Source organism: Anas platyrhynchos, chromosome 3 (assembly GCF_047663525.1).
Source record: "Anas platyrhynchos isolate ZD024472 breed Pekin duck chromosome 3, IASCAAS_PekinDuck_T2T, whole genome shotgun sequence".
In the NCBI taxonomy this organism is placed as follows: domain Eukaryota; kingdom Metazoa; phylum Chordata; class Aves; order Anseriformes; family Anatidae; genus Anas; species Anas platyrhynchos.
In genome coordinates, this window is record NC_092589.1 from 10,294,976 (window position 1) to 10,312,004 (window position 17,029).

At 40.0% G+C, this 17,029-nt stretch overlaps 1 protein-coding gene across 7 annotated transcripts in view; it reads right to left on the reverse strand.

The window, feature by feature from the left end:
* Positions 1-17,029, reverse strand: part of SPTLC3 (serine palmitoyltransferase long chain base subunit 3) — a 94,968-nt gene that overhangs the window by 27,758 nt on the left and 50,181 nt on the right. For all 7 annotated transcript variants that reach the window (XM_072035283.1, XM_072035284.1, XM_072035281.1 and 4 more), the window contains 2 exons: positions 12,020-12,144; positions 10,473-10,566 (listed from right to left, as the gene is read on the reverse strand). In XM_072035283.1, the coding sequence (XP_071891384.1) occupies positions 10,473-10,566; positions 12,020-12,144 (219 nt within the window). The remainder of the gene's footprint in view (positions 1-10,472; positions 10,567-12,019; positions 12,145-17,029) is intronic.

A 17,029-nucleotide genomic window follows, 5' to 3' on the forward strand; every position in this document is an offset into this window, starting at 1 on the left:
TCCTTTGCTGGCAGGCAAGACCAATAATTGATTTTATTTGCCTGAATGCAATCTTGTGATAAGTAGAGTTACAAAACGCTTTCAGTTATGCACCCCTTCTGGGAAATTTCTGAAAATTCTTGGCACGCATTTTTATTTAAAGACAAAATTTAACCACTTTGCTTAAGTACTGAGACTAATTGCAGCAATTCTCTGTACAGGTTGCTGATACTCATCATATCACAAAGCTTTTGAATAGGGAGTATTCGGTTGCTTTCCCGCATCACCAAGGGCTCGTGAATCACATGCACTGCTTCAGCAAAAGCTTGAATCAGGATGCATGCAGTACATCAGCATAGCAGCAAGAAAAATCCTGTCCTTCTCAGGAAGAAAAGCCAATGAAAAAAACGTTGATGAGAAAGGGAGAGAAAAGTGGGTACAAGTACACAACATGGATACGCTAATTAGGTGCCAGAATGCTTGGAACTGGCAAGACCTTGATATAAGGAGGCCTGGAGCAATGTTAGAAATTTAGCTGCTTTCTCAAGGTCTGATTGCAGATAAGCTAATAAAATGCTAACAGGAAAGCCACTGAAGTTTTCAAAAACACAGAAAAAAAACAACCACAGGCACAAGAGTCAGATCAAAATGTGACTCTCAGTGCAGAGGTGAAATCAGTGTTCTGGTGTCTGCACATGGACGAACTCTCTCCAGAATGAATTACAATGCTACTTTTCAGGAATCTGAACTGACATTTCAAAACATTTTCAAAGAACACCTTACAGAGACTCACACTACACCAAGGAATGCTGGAGATCAGCTCAAAGTTTTGGTTGGGAAAATGAATGGCATTTTGTCCTGATATGAACCCAGTTTTTCAGCAACACATCTTAACATAGTTACTGTTACCTAAAATTATACAAAGCTAATCTTTAAAATAGAGTTCTCCCAGCTGAAGCAAAGACGCTTTAGTTATATTAGTGTTAACCTAGAGCTTGGTTTCCACCTGACTGGAACCAGGCAGTTTGCACAGTACCTGTCCATCACCACGAATAACCTGAGAGCTGAGAGATGGCTAGATATGTCCTGAACCCTTAAGCTTTGGTACCTTGATGTTTGCTGAGGTCCTGGTCTCAGTGAAAGGTGCATTTCTCAGAAACATCCGTGCCACTCTGCACTTTACAGTGTGATCTCTTGACCTAGCAAGCCCTTGCTTTAACTTGCAAAGCACAATACATACATGATAAGCCCTTATTTCCACTGTGCAATCACCTGTACAACTGGATGGGTTCCCAGATGGAAACGCTTTTATGAATAATGCAATGCAGACAGCACAGTTTCCACTAGATGGCAATAAAGGAAATAAAAATTCTTTGGTGCTTTAAAAAGGGAATTTATAACCACACTGAGCACGTTTTGTGAAAGAGAGCTGCTCACCTTCTCTTCTGGGTAGATAATATTCAGAAATCCTTTTCGGTTCTGAGAATTAAAGGACTCCACAGAATGACAGAAAGTTCATGGGTTACAAAAATGAAATAAGATATTCAGTCTTGAACTCAAATTTAGGCACAAATTTTAGCATCAAATTTCTCTCCTGAATGTAATTGTCTTTGTCATCTAAATTCCTTTGAGACTTTTGAAACTCCCCTCTGAATCATGCAGGGTGCTTCAATTCTGTATTCTGTCTACTTGTCAGTCCAGATTTGGGGAAAGTCAGCTTACCCAACCTCTAAGCTGAAATCACAGCTTGGAAATTCAGTTTTCACATGAGCCCACAGAAAGAAAGAGGAGAGGCTTATGAAACGCATATCATTTTTTTTTTTTTTTTAAGAGCTATTTGAAAAAGTCCATGGATGTAAATCGCTCCTCTGTCCCAATGAGTGTACAACGCAGGACTGCAGATATAAAAGAACCTCTCCAAGGCAGGAGCTTGCCTGACTTTACCCATGACAGTCCTGCTGAAGTTAAGGACATGTCTGCTTTCAGGATCAGGGCTATCTCACTCTGCTTTTGATGTCTCATTCTGAAAAACATGTAGGGGGGCCTTTCTTAAGCCTTTAACAGCCAACACATTAATTTTCTTAGGTGCAAATGAATTTTACTGAACCTTATACTCTGTGCTTGCAGCATTTCATTTGGAAAAGGGAAATTGAAAGGAGAAAAAATATCTATTGCCTTGAATCTGCCCTCCAGAAGGCAGCTTCTGTTATTCAGACAAAGTAAAGTTGTTTTCTGTGCACTTGGACTTTCCAGACAGTGGGGTATACTGTGGGGTATACTCAGTTTCAGGAAATAGAAGAAAGTCATCTGGGGTTGCACTACCAAATTATTTGGCCATTAAATATGGTTCAACTGGGGGAGGGAGATGTTGCACGAGTCCATCTCGAATAACCAGTTATGGGAAAAATAACTGTCCTTCCTCATTTGACCATCACTAGCCCAGGCTTTTCAGTGGTAGAGGCTAATGACCGTTCACCAGGCCTAGGAGGTGGTGGTAGGAATTTCACTTAGTTAATTACTCAAAGCACAACCAAACTTATCCTTTGCCTCAGTTTCCACCTTATCCCTTTGAAATAGTGTTTGGATTTAGAGGATAAGGTTTCCTAAGCAGGGGCTGTGGATCACTGCGGTTTTTAGAATTTAATAGAGACTTGCACAACCCTTGTTTGGGATCTTTCAGAGTTACTTCAGCAGAAATAACACCACAAACTGCCAGTGGGTCAAGGCGAGCCTGGACCTGGGCGGGCTGTGTGTCATGCTGCCTCCAGTGCAGGTGGGACTCCAGGCTCCTGCACGGGCCCCTGCCTTCTCCCAGGCACGATGTGCCTCCTCCTCACAGGTAGACACGGCGTCTCCACCCCTCAGCTCCACATTACAATGCTGGGGACATCATCACCATTCCTCTGCGTGGGCTGAACACCTCCTGTGTGATGTCAGCCGAATCCTTTTTAATTAGGATAAAAAGGCTCCCACTACCCTTATCGCATTCTCCTTTCCTTCCTATTGCACTTGCCACTCTCGTTGTCAGTTTCTCACATTTTGAACTCTTGTGCAAGTTCTTTAGGCAGACACTGTGGCTACCTGCCCCTTCCCAGTCTCCCACACAACCAGCTCCCCCCTGCTGCAGCTCCTGCCTCTCCTCTCTTGCTCTCTCCCCACTGATACCTTTCCTGGTCACTGTCCTCTCATCGGTGACCCGACTGCCTAGCTCTGATGCTGTCCCTCCTTCCAAATCCCTAGAGCAAAGGGAAACCACTGCAAGGCTTTCACTGAGCTAAACATCACCTACCTCTGGGACTGTAAAAGTGAAATTTTCAATTTTCATTCTAGTGAAAACTAGACTTTGAAAAGTCTCTGACTGCTGGCACAGCTCTGAACAGAAAGAGTGCCCTTGGAGTCATTTGCCTGAAATCACAGCTGGGATTATTTTTGTTTGGAATGGTTGGGGGTGGTATAGGGAAGTGGTAGTTACTGCAGCCACAGCAATAGTCTTAGATCCCCCTTCTTAACTCCAAGAAATACACAGCTGGGTGTAAGCAAAGAGCACTCGCTCAGGAAAAATTCGTGCTCACATGTGGCAGGTCAGAGATGGCTTTCTCAAGTCAGAGAGGGCAAATGCAGACACAGCACACTAGGAGCAGGATATACCAGTCTTCTCTCTGTGGCAGCGTCTGTATGTGTCACAGGGAAATACATGTCAAACTGGATTAGACTGTGGTCGATCTATCTAGCGCAATAATCTTGTCTCTGATAGTGGCCAGAGGCTTCAAACAGGACAAAACCTTAGTGGGTAATGTGCCTTTCATCCTGCTCTGTAATAGCAGGAACAGAGCCCTCCCTTCTGAAATTCAAGGACCAATTACACCTCCAAAGGAAAAAAAAAAAAAAAACAACAAAAAAACACACACACACAAAAGGACCTGTCTCATATGAAGCCACTGTAAGCTTATTTATTTATTTTACTAATACAGATTTTTGACTAATTTTTACTTATTAATTTATCCCTGTTGTTTTCTCTCCACTTTATTTGTTTACTTGCTTAAAGGCATGTAACTGTATCCCCCCGCTCCCTTTTTTATTTTTTAGCTAGAGAATATATTTGCACTGGAACATGAGGGCCTTCTGCTATCCTTTCAGTGTTAATTACAACTCCAGACAGCTGTGCTTTCTCTAAGGCATCCTTGTGGCACACACAAAGTTTAGTTTGACTGAGTGGACCAAGAAATGCCAGATATGGAATAACAAATTCACCTGTTGTCCAAGCAGGAACCATTTTGTATGGAAACCTGAACAGCTCATGCCTGCATGACACACAGCTGTCCTCAAACACCTGAGCTGTGAGAACCCCCAAAAACCCTCACTATTTTCACAACACTCCTGCAAGGTCCATGAGGAGGAGGTAGGAATGTACCACCGCAATCCTCACTTTTCAGATGTGGATTCAAGCGCCAGATTTGAGGTCAGATTTTCATCTACCCAGGGTGCTCGGTTGTGCCTTGCAATTGCCTGCATTCCTCACAGTATCACTTACTCTGATTGCATGTTGAAGTGCCTTTGCAATGAAGAGAACTGGAATTTTCTTTTCCCCCGTGGCCTGATTTCTGTGAGTAGTCACGACATTCTCACAGGTTGCTCAAGCAATTGCAAATCTAACCCTGAAAATGTGACTGCAATTTAGCTGCTTGATGCTATAAGGCAAAAATGCAGTTGAACTAGAAAGAACAAACAAATCCTAAGTCTCGTACAGCATGTCCTCATACAAGCTCATACGAACAGAATTCACCTGGATGTAGTTAGTCAGGAACACCCTCATTTGTCCACTGAATGAGCAAAGATATGCTCTCACCTGATGCTAGTACAAGGCACAGAATTGCTGCAACTGAAAACCCTTGATAAAAATCACGAGCTGATTAATGGTTAGCTGCTTGGTTTTGCTTTTCAAGTTTTATTGGAAAGGTTAAGAGATTTTGGCAAATATTTATCCAAGAAAAAGGTCAGGGGTTCTGAAAAAGTGCTTTAAAATATGTGACGTAAAATAAAAGACTGTCTTTGAAATACAAAAAGAACAGGCAGTATGTCAATCTTTCCCAGGGCCAGAAAACAAAAGCACCCATGAGCATAGCCCCCACATAACTGAAGGGACATCCACGTGGGTCACTTGGGAAGGATGGGAGAGGCTCTCCAGAGCACAAGTCTGGTAGGGATAACATCCTTCTGGCACACACCTAACCAAGGCCAGGCCACTACTGCCACAGAGGTGGGGAGATGTCTTCGCCTCCTGTCCTCCTCACACTGCACACTGGCCATTGGGCTATGCTACTGGCACAGTTTCACTTCAAGGATAGAAATGCAGCTCTTTTCCAGCTTCCTAAACAAATCACTGCCCAGGAAACGAGGCCTGATACAAACCTTCTTAGTCTAGCTGTCTGGAAATGCACCTATAACTCCTATCAATTAACCCAATCAATTCCATCTTAAACCTAGTCAGATTTAAAGCTCCAGCTACTGGGTTAAAAAAATGTTCTAAAAGTATTATTTCTACAGAAGAATGTTGGGAATTAATAGAAAGGAAAAGAAAATGGATAGAAAAGTGTTTATTTTTAAGCAACAAACATCCTAGTGATGTGGCAGGTGACCCCAAGATTGCCTCTCTACCTCAACTCATTCCACTGGCAGCACAACCTGTGATATTCAATGAGACTGGCAAAAGGCTGGCTGATGTAGAGCAGAAATTTTAGAAGGGCCTTCTTACTGCCCAAATGCCATGGAGACGGTGGAGGGGAGGTTTCAGTCTTTGCTACGACTGCCTTCAGGAAACAGGAAAGCTGGGAGTCACCAAATGGCCTCACATGGCTGCGGGACTCTTCCCAAGCATTGTGCTACCGTGCTGTCCCCACCTACAGGGACAGATCCTGGTGCAAATCAGGCCCAACTGCATGGACATGTAACCCCAGGATCTCAGTTGGGATCCAATTTAATAAATAATAGTAATTAAAAGAGAACTGCTATTCCCACTCCTCAGAGCAGGGGTTCCAGGAGGCAGAGCTTTGCTGCTAACATCCACAAAACCTCTCAGATCCCTGGAGCAGAAATACCTTAAAGGCCAAATACCTTGTGGCACACTGCTGTGACCCCAGCAGGGTGAAGACTAGAAATACTGCTAGTGAGAGCCCATAGGAAGGGGATGTTCAGTACTTCTCAGTTATAGGACTGGGGTATTCTCCTCAATTTCTCTCTCCTGGATGACCTGTAGGCATGTGCCCGTGCATTTCTCTCAACCCAAGCCTGTAAATTCCTGTCTGTTTACAAGGAAGGGATTGTTCACCTGCAGTCAGGATGCAAGGCACATTCCTATGTCCAAATAAAAAGAGATTTACAGATTCACATCTTGTTTTTGCTGTATTATTCACCTTAAGGTTTGAAAGCTTTCTCGCCTACATAATAGCCTTTGAAAGATGAATACGTGGCAATAATAGATTTAAAATAGCAGTTTTTGCTCTATTTTCTGTGAAATACTTTTTATAATAGAATATGATTTCCTATAATTTATTTGAACATAATTTTACTATTATAAGGGGAAAAAAGAAGGGGAGAGATTTAGTGTTAAGCTTGTTAGAAAGGGAGGCTATCAGCACACACCTGTTCATGTTTTTGCACACTATTCAGAAGCAGCTGGTTCAGCTTTACAAACTCGTTATATAATTATTCCTCCTCGTTTTGATAACCATTTATAATAACTGCAACAAGCATTCACACCTCACCTTTCTCCCAGTGTCTCTTCTATACATACGCAACTAAGGAAGTCAGAGCCAAAGTAAATATGTTCGAGGCAGCCTTATCAAAGGTATTACACAGCATTTCAAAAGAGGCTGATATAAGCAATAAGGAGCGTGGAAAGATCCTGCTTACTCAAGCTGCATTCTAACAGCAAAAAGGTAACTTCATAATCTGCTGCCTGATTTAAACTTTTTGTTTGGTTGGTTGCTTACTCTTTTGCACAGCAAGTGTGTCTCAGGCACCAGCGGTGGTACTGCCTGGCATCCTCTCCGTTGTCTGCAGCGCAGGGCAATACTGGGTCAAGTGGCATGCGTGTGGGGCTTGGCACAGCTCCAGAGGAGATGAGCCAACTCATGCCAGCGGACAACTTGGCTCCGTACTTACAAGCCAGAAAGAAAAGCACATTAAGCCCTAATCCTCTTTGGGATTGGATTCAGATTTACTCTTTTCTTCTGCGCCTTGCTGGAAAATTGTTCCAACCGCTCAACAAAGGGCCCTAGCCAAGCCTTTGACACAGTAACATCCTGCAGTTAATGCCAGGAGCCAAGCTCTTTAAAGGATCATTGATTTCCTTATATGAAAAGGCACACATCAAACCCCTCTCCATCGAAAGGAGGAGGTGGAGGGTATTGACCTTTTCTATGAGAATGCAGAGGAGGATTTTAAAAAGACAAAATGCATGACTACCTGATGCTGAAATTAATGCTTATCAAAGTTCTTCATGTGATAACTCAAGGTACAAAGTTTTCTATTCATCCACAGGGCCAATTCAGCATAAGGAACCTCATTTTCTCATCAGGCAGCATGACACGGATAATGGCTTAATTCCTGTTTGTGAGCATGACAATGACAGTACTAACATAGCTGGACGTTTTGGGCGTGTGTTCGCACACCAGTGTATATCCTGTATATCCATGAGTGAGAATAATCATCTGGGAGCACAAGCAACACAACTCTGATATAACAAAACAAACAAGTAGCTATTTAACTGAAAAGAAAAGAACCCTCCCAACATAAGATGGTAGTTTAGGCTATGTATCCCCTTACAGTCTATTTGCTCTACTGACTTTCATTATACTACTCTGACACATCCATAGAGAACGATACTGTCTGTTTCATTTTGTGTCAACTATGCACCCTACACAAAGGTAGTCCTGCAAGATTATCATTTCCACTGCTCTACTCCCCCAACATACATCCTATTTTCCCCGAGGCAAAAGGCTCATAAATGTATTTCCGCATATAATTTTAAAAGCTACAAAACAATGTTTTTTCTTTGCTGATGATAACAGGTGACAATTGTACCTAAAATAGATAGTATGACTTGACTTGTTCTTCCAGATGTGATCAAGGATATCTGAAGGATGTTCTGCTTCTCTTCCACAAAGTGCCAGGGGGATCCCACACACCAAGGTCCATCTGGCCCAGTGGCCACCATCTCTGATGGTGGCAACCAGAGATCTATTTAGCCTGGGCACTTTGTATGGTCATTTTCCCTCATTTTCCTCCGTTAATCTCAACTGACATTTTAGGGATGTTGAAAGACATCCCTGGTGATTTTTTTATTTTTTAATATCCATGTATGGATCTCTGGTTGTGATTTTTTCTAATCCCTTTTGAAACTCCTGTCCATTTCCACAATCTTCTGTAGCAGGAACTTTTGCAAGTTTACTAGATACTATTTAAAGAAGCACTTTTTAATTCCATTTAAAATTACCTTGAATCACTTTCATTAGGTGCTCCCAAGTTTTCTTGGTTTTGGACAAGGATGATTTCTTGATGCATAACTCATGGGTATGATTAAATAAATAAATAAATGAGAGTAAGAAACTTTCTAACTGTGGAAACATGGAGAGGTTCACAGTGGGCTGACAGAAAAATCCTGAATGTGTGAAGCTTCTTCACACGAAGTGCTCTCTAAACGCCACTTCAGATAAGACTCGGGCTACAAAATTGTGATGAAAAAAGGTGTCACTCAAATTTCAAACAGTATTTGCAAAACTTTTCACAGTTTCATTTTGAAAAATAAGGTGTTAACTCAGAAATATCATACAAGGCTGACTGTGGCAGATCAGATCTCTAATCTAGAAAACAATGGCCTTTTCCGAAGCAATATTGACTGGGCTTCCACTGATGTTTGCTGAGACCCTCAAAAAGACTGTCTAAATTTTCCAGTGCTGGTTTGATGCTTTTTGGACCAGTAACTATTATTTCTAGGGTCACTCATTATTCACAAAAGAATATCAGCTTTCATCTGGCATTAGCTCAAGTAAAGGCTGGTTGGTAACAGCTTCTTGGGAGAAGAGTGAAATATTGAGGGATGGATAAAGACTGAATTCCTTAAAGTGAAAATGACAGCCCAAAGTGATGTCTTCACTGCTTGCCTAGCAGCTGAGAGAAATACACTCCTTAATCTGGAACATTCTTTGAAATGCTGTGGGAAGCAGCATAAGCCAGCTGTGCTGCATGCGGCACTAGATGGGTGGAGAAGCTGAGAATATTTGGATTTGGTTAGTGATAGATCATCCCACAAAGAGCAATGCAAACATAAGTTTGAATGGGATAAGGTACCAAACAAACTAAGGAAGAGTTGAGAGAAAACCGGTAGAGCAACCGTGCCTAGCATATCTAAATTTGTGGAAATGGAACAAGTTGGGGCTTGCTATGGGCTAATATATGAATAATTACTTTTGTAAAAACATACTGATACACATGATCATTAATTCTTATATGATCTTCAGGAATTGCTTCTTGCCCAAATTATGAATAGATATTAATTATAACAACGCCTTGTATTATAATTACAGTGTGCTTTTCATTCCAAGGGATCCTTAGGCCTTTTACAGTGTATGTATAATTCATTTTTGCTCACCTCAGGGCTGAACACAACACAATAACAAGAAGCGACCATATTAGTTATTAATAAAGGTGATCAGACCTCTTTTCTCATTCCTCACCACTTCTCTAGCTTCTTAACCTCTGTTGCAATCACTGCCTGGTGGCAGCAGTAGGGATGCAAAGAGGAATTGCAATGGGGATTAAGGGAAAAGAACCAGCTCTTGTCATCAAAGCCAGTCACAATGTCTCTGACTGCGACCACAGCAGCATTAACTAAATAAAAGCATGAGTATTTTAGAAGATAATTATGCGATTGCAAAGGTAATACATTACGTTAGTGTGATTTCTATACTAAAATTATACTTCAAAGAATATTTGGATGATGCTCTTAATGTAACCATCTACATCTTTGCTATAATCCGCCCCCCCCCCCAAAAAAAAAAAATCAGGGTAGCTGTTTCAAAGAAATGTTACATTAACGTAACTCTGGTTGCACTGAACCTGATAGAAACACAGGCAGGAAACACAGAGTTAATTTCTGTAAGTTTGTTCATACTATTTTGCTGTAGTGACATAGTGACAATATTTATGGCAACACACAGTCACTTAGCATGTCAAAAAGACAACAAGGAGGTTAAGACTCTAGATTTCAAAAATTAAGATCCAACTTGATGTCCCAGATCATGCAGAATGGCAATTATTATCTTATACCCTTATTTCCTCCCCCATTGAAAACCATTTCATCTTGAACAGTTAATTCTTGTGCCTGGATAAAAGCATTATCTGGGAACAGAAAGCAGAGCATGCATTGAAAGAAAGCACTCTTGCCTTTAAGGTGTGAACATCTGTCTCTAAACATTTCCAACTTCAATACTCACTATTATGCTTGAAGATTCTAATAGTAGCACCTGAAAGCCTCGCACCAAGAACAAGGGAAGTGTGGTTCAACTCATCACTTAAAATGAGGCAGCCCTGTGAAGAAGGAGTACAATCAGCATTTGCATGAACTGGGAGGCTGTTGACAAGTGTGTGTCTTTCAGCATACATTTATGTCTATAATATAGCACTGCACCAATTAAACTGTAAGTATCAGATGTGAATCGGAATTTTTGCCACTTTTATGAGTGAGCAAAGACCCACTGCAAAGGCAGACAGAAAAAAAGAAAAGGTTGGATTCTCAGGAATTCCCAGGAGGTGCAAAGGGGCCAAATATTTCCTGTAACTAGAATGTGGTGAATAACCCTAACAGAGATCAACTGCTTTATACGAAAATCAAGTGATGTTTGTTCTTCTATCATCTGTCTAAAGTCTGTGTTGTGTTTCCAGAAAAATACAGCCAACCACCCCAAGTAGCATGACACTAAGGTAAGGAGGAGCGATACTGAGGCTGGACTGACATCAACAGTTTGAGCTGCAGAAATAAGATCAGGTTGGGTTGCTGCTGCATAAATTCCACGTCCATTAAGAAACAAGTGGAGCCTAGGCACCAGGCAGAATCTCTCCCTCTGGTAAATGAATATACAGTTCACCTGTAGCATATTTCTCATTAATTAACTCATATTCCAAAAAAGAAAACAAGTTTTCATCTAAGAAATGCAGGAGAAGTACCTTTGTGTGTTATATCAACAAGAGTCAGCATTTATAGCTGAAATTCAAGCTGGAACTCTAATTTAGTTCTCCTTTCTATTGTATATCTTTTATGGTTTTGTTTCATTACCCAGTCAAAGGACGATACATTAGGCAAATACTTATTTTGGAAACACAGATTATGCCTTGGATGAGAGATATGTACACAGATCTGCCTAAATACTACTATACAGCATCAGCAGTAAGAGTTAGGTATGTACATCTTGACAAGAAAATAATAGCTGCTAGGCTAATTATAGGGGAAATTTAAGAATAAATCTCCCAAACATGTGGCAATTACATAATACTTGCAACATATAACACGTCATAATGATATACAATATTAACAGATACTAAATATAGTTATATTCTACATAACACATATAGCAATATCTTTATGCCACTTGTATTTAAATATCCCTGTACAATTATTCCTGCTCAATTTCTGTGCAAGTAGGTAAAAAGAAAACAAACAAACAAACCAGTCCCAAATTGTTTATCCTACAACACCTGAGACATGGGAGGCAATGTGCTCACTTTTTAGGAAGAGGTAACTTGGTTAAGAGAACCTGGATAATCTTAAACTGGATCCCTAACCAGATGCTAGATGTGTGTGATAGGAACACCCAGAGCTAGAAAATATGACAAAGGAGCATATTACAAGCCACAAGGTCATCAGTATTATGACCCAGGGGTTCCCAATATCATGCTTTTTTTTTCCCTCAGTCAAGCCTTTCCATTTAACGCTTGCCCAGAATAATAAACAACAGTTCCATGTGTTCCTTCAGGAAGTACTCACCTTCCCAACAAGGGCTGGAATATTCATTGAATTTGTTGCAAATCCCATGCCAAACACCATAGCATCATCTACACCAAGGAACTTGGCCACAAGTTTCTCTAGTTCTACATGCTTGTCTAATGTACCTGCAGAAATATACAAAGAATCTTAAATCTCATTAGACTGAAAGATTTTAATTCTAAGGACATAAAATATACAAAAGATCAGTCGAGAAGACCATTATTAACCTATTTTTTTTTTATTTCTAATTAAGTTTTTCCATTTGTATCTGGTGCATGTGGAATACAACAAGAAAAAGGATGCGAACAAGCTATTACTAATGCTAAAAATATTGTTGCTGTTAAGGTAGCAAAGCAGTTGCCTTGGGAAAAAAAAAAAACACAAACCAAACCAAAACAAAAAAAACCACTTCAATTTCTCATAGCAACAACTTTTGATGTATTTTATCTTGAAAAGAAATTTTCTTCTCCCTACTCCTCCCTCAGTGAGGAAAAAGCCCTCCTCCTTTTTACAGGAAGCATAGGACAAACAACTTGAACATATTTGAGTTCTTTTTGGATGAGAAAGCAGAAAGTTACTACAATTAAATTCTTCCATTTTTTCTTGTGTGCCCGTATGTATGTATGTATACAAAATTTTTAATTATTTTGTTATATGGATAGACAAATGAAAGTTTTTTTCCATCTTTTTGTACTTTGGAAGGTAGAAGCCATGCCACTCTTCATAAGTGATAGCCGTTCTTCTTTCTTCCCTCTCATCAGTCAAACAAATGCCAAGGCAGCAACTGGAGAACCTTCTTTATTGCGTTTTACTTATCTAATATTAGTGCCTGGAGGCTCCAAATCAAAAATGTTCTCCAACCGTCCAACAAAAGCAGTATCTTTCCCCACCAACTCACAAAGGAGGACAACAAAATACAAAGGGGAACAAACAGGGGAGCAGTGTTAAAGATATTAAGATAACAACTAACTTTGAACAGTAATGAATCATCTCAGCTTGCCAACTCTCTAGTCTTTGGCTGGCTGTGCATTGCAGGTAGCAAGGCAAGAGGAATTCTTACAGGGTGATACACGGGAAAGAAAAGAGTAGCCTGTGGATTCTGACAGCATTTCTCCTATGAATAAACAGGGAACAGAAGAAAATATTGAAGAAGTGAACATCTCACTTCACTTGAGATGAACAAATCAATGTCACAATAATATAGGTAAAATGAATTACAATTAGTGAGAATAAGAAATCTGTGTTTACTGTGATGGCCAAAGGGTAGAAGAATGAAGGAAAGCAGAAGCTTGACTGAGTGCCTTGACAAGAATGTCAAATCACGAAGATGATCTTACCTTTATCATGGAGGGAAGCCCAGTAAAAACAACAAAAACAAAATGGCAGCAGCAATACTAACTCAGCCGTTGCAGCAAAGTAGTGGTTTTGTTAATTTTTCCTCATTAAATATCTAGAACCTCCAGTAAACGTGAGCTGACTGTGCATGAAGGTCCTCAAGGATGGCTGCTTTTTGTATTCATAGATTCCAGGATGTGCATGGGTATATGCCAGCCCTGTAAACAGCCAGTGCTTAGTAGCTGAGCTCCACAAAACACAAAAATAGTTTCAGAATTGAGCTGTCTGCTGGACAGGTCACAACCACGTGTGTGGGAGGCTCTATGCCTTGACTTGTAAGCCCAGTAGGTCTCAGCGTATATTTCTAGTTAGCTTTGTGTTTGATTTTTTCCCTCCAACTGCACTAGTGCTCCTTACAGATGCAATTTTGTCACTGAATGGCTACGGACAGATGAAGATTTGAAAGGAAAGTTTTGGAGCCAAGCACACTGTGGTGACAGACTATATCAGAAGTAGGTTTGTGAAAGCATAAGAAACAAGCAGTGCATGCTTTGCAAGGCAGTCATTTTAAAGCATGAGAAAATTGTCCCTGACTCTACCGGGGTAGATCTGAAACTACTGGGGTGGAGTTAAATTGCTTTTTGGGGTTGCAACATGTTTTCTGTTTTTACAAATAAGGAGTGCCTGACTCACTACAAATTATTCTGGTCAAGCATCTATTAGATGAACCAGAAAGGAACAGCACACTTTTGACCCAGTTTTAATGATTGCATGATGGGGAAGAATCAGACTTCTGAAAGTGATCTATTCCTACTTATTGTCTACTAGCCTTAATACATTGAACATAGATGGTATCGTATATCACTATTGTCTACAAATCCTGGACTACAAATTGGAATCAATAGAGGTTGGTTTAGCAACCCCAAAACCTGAACGACAAGGATTTGCAAAATCAGCCCTACGTTTGAATTACTTTAATCAGAATGGCAATACTGTATGTGGGTAAGGTGAGGTGTTAGAGCAGCAATATGATAAATACCCATACTGACAGGGGCAGGTTAGTGATAGCCATATACATTATGAAGAACAGATCTGAAAAAGCATACCAGAGTGCATTTTCCCAGTTTCAGATGAAAAGGGGTATTTATTTAATGAGTTATGCAATTATTTAATCACATCAGAAGATTTCTCCATCACAGGTCAATCTTTGGACACCATGTAAACTGCAACAATTATATCACAACCATTTCCACTGGGGGAAAAATGAGAGAATATATAGGCTTTATTGGACCGGGACTTGTCCACTAGCATTCCCAGTTGGTCACAGCAACAACCCCAAAAAGCACAAGCAGCATTACCAGATTGATGTGAATCTGATTTGAAGGAACTTCCTACAGGCACAAGCTGCTATGTCTCAAGCTACATAAGAAAGACAGTAATTACAGTGGTCTTTGTTAAACGCAACCTTATCAGTACCAACTCAGGTATCAGAAAAATGTCTTCAATTGTGTTGGATTTGACCAGCATTATGACCTAGTGAATGCAAAACAGTATACTAGATATATCGTTATTAATACACAGGTACACTGTGTAAATGGATACCTTCTGTACTTGTCCTATACATAAATACAGAGATCAGATTTTTTTCCCCATACTCTACCTCCTCTGATTTTTTATTTTTACATTGACTACAGCTTGGTTTGACCTGAGAAATGGGATATAACTAAATGTACATCATCCTACTGAGAAAGATTTAAAGTGAAAAAGAAAAAGAGAAAGCCACCTGCACCTTTAAGATACAAATTAGTTTCTTTTGAAAGCTATTCCTCCCTCATGAACAACTGTATGCAATAGAGGACAGCAGGTGTTTTGTTTCAAGATTATATAAATATTATGGAAAGTAAAATCAAAGATCTTATCAAAAGCGGGGACTTTCACAATATTAGCTGCCTCCGCAGATTCCCACCCTTCTCAAAGTAAATCCCCTCATTTTCAAATGCTGGTGACCTAGTTCCCTCCCTTAACTTGCCACTGCATTTTGGGGACAGGGAACACGAACCATGCTCTGCTGGGGCAGGCTTTCATAGTCTTACCCATGCTCTTGGACTGAAGGTCACTGTCAGTCTACTGGATACAAAAAGCTTGAAAATTCACTTCCCCCAGTCCACATGTCTTACTATTGAGCTTTGACACTTCCTTCAGCTTGAATATGGTGGGTAATACCACTGTTCAGTCTGCCCAATATAGTCTTTCAGGTTCTTACACATCAATGACATGTACTGGTTAAACTGCGAACATTGGCAGCAGTATCTTTTAATACAATTATTCGTTTTGATTTCTGAAACCCAAGGAATAAAAGAAAATGTTTGCTTCAAGATAAACAAAAGCTAGATGAGTAAACTGATAAAGACAGAAGTTTTTATCACTGAAAGAAAAAGAACAGATTCCCGTAAAAGTCAATTCCACATATGAACAGCAACTGGGAATCCTGATATGACTCGTTAATGTGAATAAGAATCATTACTCTATGAAATCTATGGTTTGTCAGAGGTACCTTTAGCTGCATGGGGAACAAAACAAGACACCTAAACATCCCTGCTACCCTGGAAACTTCAGGTCACAAACTCATTCTGGGAAGGTATTTGTCAGAGATTAAAAAAATAAAAAAATAAATTACTGAAACACATACACATTTTTACAAAGGAAGATCAAATAAGTTCCTACTGGAAGATGAAGAAAGAAGATGCAGTAAGTGTATTACTTTTTCACATAACTCTACAAAACTGGATGATCCAGATGGTATCACTGTCACACAGAGTCCACTAGAGGAGCAAAGCCTAAACTTGTTGGATGATACGCAGTGATGAGAGGCAGAGGAGCACATAGCAGTGTTATGCAAATGCCTCATTTATGACTGTGTGTGTATGAAAAGAGCCCCTAAAGAAGTGGGGTTTGAGGAAGCATTTGAAATAAAGGAAAGTGTTCGCATATTCTTAATTCTGCTCTCACCTCACAGGGCTTCCATACCAAAAAGATACCACAGGTGTCACAGATCCAATAATTTACCTGTGTTACTTACTGATTTTCAGAAAAGCAGAGATTGATTTTAACAAAACTTCCAGTTTAGTTTGGATCTTTTCATTTTTTTGGATTTTGTCTACCTTTATAAATACACAGCTGAAGTCCAACCTGTCTAGTATCAGAGAACGGACAGCAGCATCTGAAGTGTATAAATATCTCTACATACATAGATAACACTATATATTGGAGATCTTTTAGGTTTAAAACAGACCACACAACCCTTATTTACTCCTGATGCCTTCAGTTCTACCTGCTGGAAGTCAGACTGTTTGGAGCTTAATCATGCTTTACAAAGCATTCTTGTGCAGTGAAATACCAGAAGCAAACCTGGCCCTTTGATTTTAAGTTGGATCAGTTATTTATGGGAGAAGAGGTAAAAAAAAAAAAAGGAAAATGATGGTAGCAGGAGATGACAAAGAAGGAAAATTCCTCGTTAACTGTTTCCTAAATACTCTGTCCTACCAGAAAGCTGAGATTATAAAATATACATACACACTAATTCTCATTTAATATCACTGAATTTTTTCCTTAAGTTTCTACCTGGAAACTCTGAACTATAAGAACTTTAGTTCCTTATCATTTCCTCCTAACTAA